The following is a 9,491-nucleotide window of genomic DNA, read 5'->3' on the forward strand; positions in this document are numbered from 1 at the left end:
TTACAGTTTTTACTGTATTTTTAATCAAGCATGAGTGACTTACTAAATTTTTTTTAAATTTTTAAATTGCTGACCCCAAACATTTTTATTTATAAAGTTTCAACTACCCAGTAGCTTGTGCGTGACTTAAAGGATGCAAAAAACAAGGAACTTCTAAAAGTAAGAAGACAAAAAATCTTCAAAGGACAAACTGTGAATAACAGACAGAGGTGAGTCAAGCACGGATGAATCATTTTAGAAATAGTTCACCCTGTTCCTTCCAGTTCAAAAGCACGACAAACATGAATCAGACTGAGGTGGAGAACATGCATTTATTTAAACACACACTGACTTGTGTGATCTCTTCTCTCCGTGTCCCTTCGGTCCCGTGCCACAGTCATGTGCTTGAATGATGAAGGTGAATTCTCTCTGTCGCTCGCAGTCGATCGGCCCACGCGCCCGCAAACGGCCCTCTCCTGATGTGCGGTTTAGAACCACAGCCTCAAATGGAGCACTGAGACCCTGCACCTGAAAACCACAGATTTCACCTACAAAGACAGAGACGACAGATTAAGACTTCCATTATTTAATTAACTTTCCTGTTTGTAATCTCAGCATTATAGCTCTTTTTAAGTCTACAAAAGCCTCTCAAAGCTCAAAGAATTTATTTGATCAAAAATACAGTAAAAACAGTAATATTTAGGGATGTAACGTATCAATAATGTGATATCATGATAGCAAAATTATATTATCTTGCTCACATGATGATATGAAACGATAGGTCTTACGGGCAAAAAATGTAATTTTTAAAATATATTTCAACTTCTTATTCTAACAAAAAAAGGTCTTTAAAGTTGTGTTTTGGGCCATTTGGGCCATAGTAACTTTTTCAAACTCATCCTAGACGGTTTGTCTGATTTTCGCCAAAATTGGTTCAGATCATCTTCAGACCATAGTTGCAAAAAGTTGATTAGTTAAAACGTTCTCGAATAGCGTGCAAACAAATTCCATGAAAAGCACACAAAAATATATGTAAGGCTATATCTTTGCAAACGATTTGGCATATTAAGACCAAACTTGGTGTGTGTGATGAGCATGACTTGAGGCAACCTGCAATGTTTCGGTGCAGTGCCACCTAGTGGTCAGGAGATACGAAAAATATCCATTTTTGCATATAACTACTGAATGGTTTGGCTAAAAGTCTAAAAACTGGTCTCATTAAATTCAAAGGGGTATGCCGAGTTAAACGATACCAAATTTTATCATGTCAGCCATTTTAAATTTTGTTGTTTATTCCTTGGTTCATGCCGAGAACAATGATATCAATTTTGCCAAAATTGGCTAGACTTCCTGTCTGCCATTTTGATTATTGTTTAAAAACCTACTTTTTCGAACTCCTCCTAGATCGTTGGTCCGATTTTCACCAAATTTGACTCGGATCATCTTCAGACCATGCTGACAAAAAGTTATGGATTTCGTGTGAAAATACGCAACGCATCAACAAATTTGCTGGAAAGATGCCAAAGTGCATCTGAGGCTGTATCTCTGCAAAGCTTTCACATATTTGCACCAAATTTTGTATGTGGCATTGTCACCTCACACTGATTACACCACATCAATTTGGTAACAGTGCCACCTATTGGCCAAGAGTAATAAACCATTCATTAACTATTAATTATGAAATTTCCAAAAATTCTAATAACTCTTGATTGCATTAGCCTATTATGATGAAAATCTTAACATAAGACAAAGGTCTTAACATATTCATTGGGTCATGCCATTAACATAGATACCAATTATATCATAGTTCCTGTCCACCATATTGAATTATGTAAAAAAAAAAAACTTTTTCGAACTCCTCCTAGACCCATTCGTCCAGTTTTCACCAAAATTGAGTCAGATCATCTTCAGACTGCTGACAAAAAGTTATTGATTTCATGTTGATAGATGAAACTGTTTTCTCAAAGTGCATTAGATAGAATAATTTAATGTTTAAAATCTACAAAATCTGCAATTCTTCATTTGACTTAATTTTTTTAAAATAAATATATCATGGACTTCATATCGCAATATTATATGTATAATGTTATATCCTTAGTAATATTTTATAATATTATTACAATTGAAAGTAAATGTTGTCAACTGTAATACATTTCAAAATGTAATTTTTATCTGTGATGCAAAGCTGAATTTCCAGTATGATTACTCGAGTATTCAGTGTCACATAGTCCTTCAGAAATCATTCTAATATAACATTTCTGATTGTTATCAGTGTTGAAAACAGTTGTTTTGCTTAATATATTTTTTTTGTGGGAATCACGGTGGACTACTATTCAAAGGTTTATGGTAAGATTAAAAAATAAGTACCTCTATTGATCTGTGTTCATCAAAGAATCTTGGGGGAAATTGCATCACATTTTCTACAAAAATTTGAAGCAGCACAGCTGTTTTCAGCATTTATAATAATACACATTACTAATAATTGACACCCAATAATAATTAAGCAGTAAATCATCATATCAGAATGATTTCTAAAGGATCAGGTGACACTGAAGACAGTAATGATGCTGAAAATCCAGCTTTTCATCACAGAAATTTTACAATATATTCAAATAGAACACAGTACTTTTTAAATTGTATTATTATTTTACAATATTACTGATTTTAATGTGTTTTAGATCAAATAAATGCAGCCTTGGTGAGGAGAGGAATAGTCTTTTTTTCACAGAAATGACAAAATTGTAATTATTCCAAATGTTTGGCCTATTTGAAGATCACTTATAATGTAAGTCAAGTCGACATTCTCATTTGTAGGTGCTCTTTGCTAGTACGAAACCACGTAGCATCCACCTACAACAGCTTAACATCCACCAAACACCATGGAAAATGGTCAGCAAGATGCTAACAGCCACCCACAACACCCTGCTGATGAGCTCTGCATAAGCGAACATCCTTGCTTTTGGTCAAATCTGCTTATTAATATGATTGTGTGTTTGTTGTGTAAAACAGTGCTGCTGTCCAGCACCGATAAGAGTATTCTCTATCTCTCCTCTCTTTGATCTTCAGAGTAAACCCACATTCACCACATATACAAAACAACAGAGAGAGAAAGAGCCAGAAAGATGATTTTGCAGAATAATATTTTTTCAGCATCTTTCTTTGTGCATGTGTGAGTGCATAAAACTAAAAATGAATAACGCGTAAAAAAAGAACGCGTTCAAAAGTATCTGTGGGTTTTTTGTTTGTTTTATTCAGCTTTGCTTTTATCAAAATGCGCTGACATTGATATAGCAAGGGAGCATTCACACAGCAGGTGCTCTTGCACTTTTGTTATTTTTTTTAATTGTTGGTCTGCTTGTTTTTTTTAAATAAATGTCAACTTTGTTTCATTCTCATTTTTTTTATACATCCTGTGCATCAGAAATAAATTCCTTCCTCTGCTGAAAGCTGCTTTTGATAAAAGCGTCTGCTAACTGCATGAATGTAAATGTAAGTGAGGGATGTTTTTACTATACACATCTCAAGCTTTATCATCCTGAAGGTTCATTTTGCAATATGGATGGCAAAATGCACATAATCTTGACAAATAAATGAATAAATGGACATGAAATATTGATTTAAGTAGAAATAATTTTGTTATGAGAGATGAAAGAGACTGTGGAGCGATATGAGGGATATTAATGATGTTTTCCTGAGAGCTGTGCAGAAACACAATAGTTTGTGCACAAACGTATAGGGGATGTGTAGTTTGGACATAAACAGGATGCTCACTATCTGTGATATATATTTATTCATTCTGTGCTCTATAGTCATAAATATGGCTGTAGAGATGAATGTGACGACGTTTGCTATGAAGGTATGAAAAATCAGTATGGAGTGCATGAACACACTGTATGTCGGTGATTGACATGCTCTCCAGTATTTTCAATAAGCTTTCAGCTGAACACAAAGCTCTGAGAGAGAGAAAGTGTGAGGGAGAGAGAGAAACCTCTTTAACAATAGAATTCCAGCTCATATCTTTTCCTCCAGTCTTCCTCAGACAGTCGGTTTCTTCTCTCACTTTTCTCCCAATGCAATACCATCAGGATATTCTTTAAACCAGTGGCTCTCAACCGTTTTAACTACAGGAATGACTACATTTGTATATTTTTATATAATACAAATTAAATGTAATATATAATTTTAAAAATCGAATCTAAATGTTTTATATATTTCAATATATACATTTTTTGTTACGTTTTATTTTGCTGAATTATGTTAAACTGCTTTAAACTACTTTTTTCCACATCAGTCTACACTCCATACACCATAACGACAAAGCAAAAACAGAACTGTCACAACTTTGTAAATGTATTAAAAAATAAAAAATCTGAATTAAGTACATTGCATAAGTAATCATACCCTTAACTCAGTACTTCGCTGAAACACCTTTACACGCTATTTTTGGGTATGATGTGACAAGCTTTGCACATCAGCATTTGGTAATTATCTGCCATTCTTCTCCTCACCTCTTCAACTCGCAAGCTCTGTCAGGTTGGATGGGGGTAGATGCACGTTTTCAGGGTTATCCAAAAATATTTCATTGGGTTCAAGCCCAGGCTCCGGCTGGGCCGCTCAAGGACATTCACAGAGTTGTCTGATGATGCTTGGAATTCAGGTTCATCAGACCAGAGAATCGTATTTCTCAGTCTGAGGGTCCTTTAGGTGCTTTTTTGCCAATTCCAAGTGTGTTTTTATGTGTTCTCAGGATTGGGTTTGGCCACACCACCATAAAGACCAGATCGGTGGAGTGTTGCAGTGATGTTTGTCTTTCCATCTGCACATATAAACATGGCGCTCAACTAGAGTGTCCATCAGCTTCTTGGTCACCACTCTAGCCAAGGACCTTCTTCATCAATTTCTCAGTTTGGCCAGGAGGCCAGCTCTAGGGAGATTTCTAGTTGTTCCAAGCTTCTTTCATTATAGATAATGGAGGCTACATGCATCTGTGAACCTTCAATGCAGCAGAATTTTTTCTGTTCTCTTCCCAAGATCTGTGCCATGATGCAAGGTTGTTTTTGAGCTCTGCAGGCAGTTATTTTGACCTCCGGGCTTTGTTTTTGTTCTGAAATGCATTTTCAACTGTTAGGCTGATGATACACGGGGCAACTGTTTGTGAAATTTTATCCGGCAACTTTTCTTTTGCAATATTGTTTGGGCGCTTTCCCATTGAGAATGGGTAACACATTTCTATCTGGATAATTTAGATCAGTCGTGGGCCGATTGACAGCAACATTTGCCAAAGTTGCCCGGCAAAGTTGCTCAAAAAGTTGCCCTGCGTATCATCAGCCTTAGACCTCTGAGAGGTTTCTGAGGTGCGTGCCTTGCCAAATCATACTCATTCAAATGAATTTGCCACAGTTTAACTCCACTTAAAGTGTAGTGACATTTACAAATTATATGAGTGCTCCTGAGCTAAATTTCAAGTGTCCCAGAAAAGGGTATGAATACTTATGCAATAGAATCATTTCATTTTTTTTTTTTTCTAATAAATTTGCAAAGCTGTTGCAAACCTGTTTTGTACTTTGCCAATATGGTGTGTGGAGTGTAGATTGATGTGGGGGAAAAAGTAATTTGAAGCAGTTAAACATAAGGCTGCAGCATAACAAAATGTGAAAAAAAAAAATGAAAGGGTATGAATACTTTCGCAACGCACTGCATTTATAAAGGTTGATTGAACACAACATCAATTGCTCACTGATTCGTGTAAAAATGCTGAAAAGGAAAATTCACAGCGAAAAATGCTTTTCTTACTTAATGTTTTGTCTTGTTTCCAGCCAAAATATCTACAAATTCTTAAATCAAGAAGGATTTTCTAGAAAAGTAAAAGTTATCAAAACATCAAAATTAAGTGAGTTTTTGCTTAGAACAAGCAAAATAATCTGCCAATGGGGTGGGCAATTTTTTTTTATTTCAAACAGAAAACAAGATTATTTTTCTTACTCCATGGGCAGATTATTTTGCAATGTAATTAATGTATTTTTTACTTCTTTTTTTCTTCATTTTTATCGAGTTTAAGTTTCATTTTATGTTGCCATCTGTCTAATTGAACTGTCTTCTACTAAGTGAATGATGAGTTTTTGAGTTTAATGGGACACTCGACCTTTGACCTCAACAACAAATGATTATTTACTATGCTATGCATGATTATTAGCTTAAGTTGCTTTTTTAACTTGCATTTTCATTTTTGTAATCAATACTGACCTGTGACCCCTTTACAAATTTATATTTGGATCTTCGTTTAGTTGTCAAAGCATAATTTTGGTGCATACGCTTTTAAGTCTGTATTTGTTGTTTTTATGTAAATATAATTTTAAATGTCATGTCTGTGTGAGCTTTATTGAATTTAAAGCCACCTATAATGAGGTTTCAGAAAGGGATCATAACATCACAACTAATAATCTAGTTTAAACAAGCTTTTTCAGATATTAAATGACTACAATGTTATTTTCTGAAAATAATATATATATATATATTTTAATTGAATCACTTCTTTTGACACCATTATTTTTTCTCCCTGCTGCTTAATTGCATGCACATGATTATATGATATCAAATACTTTTATGCCTACAAAAACGGACTAAATGCATGCATGAGGTTACACAGACACTGACACTGAAACCTCTGTACGTCATTTGGACACCAGCCATATAGAGTCTCTAAATTACCGCCATGTGTTTGATCAATGTTTACAGGCCGCCGTAGGCTGGAGACTCCCAGCAGCTGTGATTTATACTCTCTGTTACCGTTCCTCTTAGAGACAGAGCATCTTATAGGCCTTGAGGGAGTCGTATACACCTGCACTCGCAGTGACCCCTCGCTGCACACACATTACTGAATGCTGTCTTTTATCATTCAAGCGCCTAGTGAGCTTCGACATACTTTCTCGCCTTCTCTCTGTCACTCACACTTTCTTTCAGTGCAATCACTTATTGCCCTTCAGTCTCTTGTCGCTTTTGATTTGAAACAAAAGGCATGTGAGGTTTCGTACATTTCTAGTTCTTTATGTGACAGACAGAACAACTGTCACATAAACTATAAATACTATAAGAATAGTGCTTCCTATAACTAGAAATGAATTCATTTGAAAAGTATACACTGCCATTTAAAAGTTTGGGATTTAATGTTTTCTGCTTATCAAGGCTGCGTTTTTTTAATTATAAATACAGAAAAAAAAACTGTAATATTGTGAAATATTATTGCAATTTAAAATAGTGGTTTTCTATTTTAATATACTTTGAAATGTAATTTATTCCTGTGATGCAAAGCTGAATTTCAGCATTATTACTCCAGTCTTCAGCGTCACATGATCCTTCAGAAATCATTATAATATTCTGATTTATTATCTTTTTATTTTTGGAACCAGTGATACTTTTTTTCATGATTCTTTGATTAATAAAATGTTAAAAAAGCACAGCATTTATTTAAAATATGAATCTTTTGTAACAATTTACACTACCATTTAATGTTTGCGGTCTGTAATTTCTTTCTTTCTTTCTTTCTTTGAAAGAAATTAATTCTTATTCACCGAGGATGTGTTGAATTGATAAAAAGTGATAAATACCTATATTGTCAGAAAAGATTTCTATTTTGAATAAATGCTGATATTTTGAACTTTTTATTTATCAAAGAATCCTGAAAAAATGATCACCGATTCTAAAAAAAAAAAAAAAAAAACTGTTTCCAGCATTGATAATAAATTAGTATATTAAAATGATTTCTGAAGACTCATATGATACTGAAGACTGGAGTAATAGCTAATGAAAATTCAGCTTTGCATTACAGATATACGTTATATTTTAATGTATTATCAAATGGAAAACTGTTCTTTTAAATTGCAATAATATTTCAGAATATTACTTTTTTCTATATTTGTGATCAAATAAATCTTTAATAAATACATTAATAATACAGTCCCATTTGTGCCCACCCTCTGCCAAATGGTCTATTTTCAATTTTAAAATAATAAATATGAATATATATTTTTATTTTATATATTAAAATATACTAATATAAATTATAATAAAAATATGTTAATATTATTTGATTTCATACATAAATTTAAAAAATACATTTTTCAACCAATGACAATTTTTGGCCATTTTCTCTTGCATAATGCATCTGTCACAAAAACACATTCCCTATTGTGGGAACCCACTGACAAATGATCTATTTTTAATTTTATAACTCTCATTTGGCACTCAATAAATGTTAATTTCATATCCTGGTGTCTTAAAGTGTTTAAGAGACATTTCAGAAGAAATACTTCCATCTAACATAACTGGATTTATCCTCTGTTATAACCATAACAGGCTCTACCTTTGGTTTACATACTGTCAACACTTTTATTTATTTTAAGGTAAAGTTCTTTCAAGTGTTTATGACTAAAACCTATCAAAGCATTGCTTAGCAACTACATGATGAATCTTGCATTTGATCTAGCATTCACAGCAACCTTTGACTTCAAGAACCTCTGGCTATTTTCATCCGCTCAGCTCTTGATAAACCGCTGCTCCGTTACGGCGTTCTGCTCAAATCACTGGAGCATTACGTCCATCAATTATTCAGCATGTTGTTTTGTAACCTGCCAGCAATTACACTCTTAACAAACTCAATCTCGCTTCAACATAAATTACGCCCTCTTAATTAATTACACTTCATCGGTGGTTGCTGGAGAAGCATTAATCACACTTTATATTTAATTACATTTTATAGGTACATTACCTGTAACACATTGAAGACATGTCGAGTGTCAAAGAAAAGCCTAATTCAATTAGACGTGTGCTTCTGCATGCATAGACAATATATTTTTGGCTCGGTCTGAAGCAGTGAAGTTGAAGTGCTAATATTTCTAAATATAATAGGAAATGTTTGTTTATAAATATTAAAAATATATATGATGAGTTAACCTGCATGGATGTATTTTTTTCCACACCTGCCAATGATGATTTGAGAAAATAGAATATATATAATATAATATATAACTTAAAATTTTATTTTTAATATAAAAATTAAAAATGCATAATATGAAGCAAGATTTTTTGCTCTGTATTTATTTTAGCAGACTATAACTAGAACCCCTTTATACTTTCTTTCTTCCTCCCCGCTCTGTCTCTTTCAAAGGAATGCATTATGTACACTAGTTAATTAATTTTCTTGTCAGAAAACAGTCAGGGATGTTTGTGTAAAGGTCACATGTGGCAGTAAATCACATGAAAGGATGTGTTGGGGAAGATGTGAACAGGTGACGACAATACAGGCATTTTTAAAGACAACATAAGCGAACATCAGAGCTTCAGATGCATAGATGTCACTTCAATGGTGAAATGTGTGTGTTTTTCCTTTTAATATTATTTTGGTGTCTAGCAATGTTCTAAAAACACAGTGCAAGGTAATTTTTCCCATGCAACAAGTGTTCATGATGCTATCACAGGAAGTCACAGTAAAGAACAGCTTAATTTGGGTTTGAGTG

The 9,491-nt window shown here is 33.6% G+C and overlaps 1 protein-coding gene across 1 annotated transcript in view; it reads right to left on the reverse strand.

The window, feature by feature from the left end:
* clstn2b (calsyntenin 2b) overlaps positions 1 to 9,491 on the reverse strand; it is a 78,279-nt gene that overhangs the window by 55,787 nt on the left and 13,001 nt on the right. Inside the window, exon 3 of the mRNA XM_073818055.1 lies at positions 332 to 527. Coding sequence (XP_073674156.1) covers positions 332 to 527 — 196 coding nt within the window. The remainder of the gene's footprint in view (positions 1 to 331; positions 528 to 9,491) is intronic.

The sequence above is a fragment of the Garra rufa genome, chromosome 14, assembly GCF_049309525.1.
Source record: "Garra rufa chromosome 14, GarRuf1.0, whole genome shotgun sequence".
In the NCBI taxonomy this organism is placed as follows: Eukaryota; Metazoa; Chordata; class Actinopteri; order Cypriniformes; family Cyprinidae; genus Garra; species Garra rufa.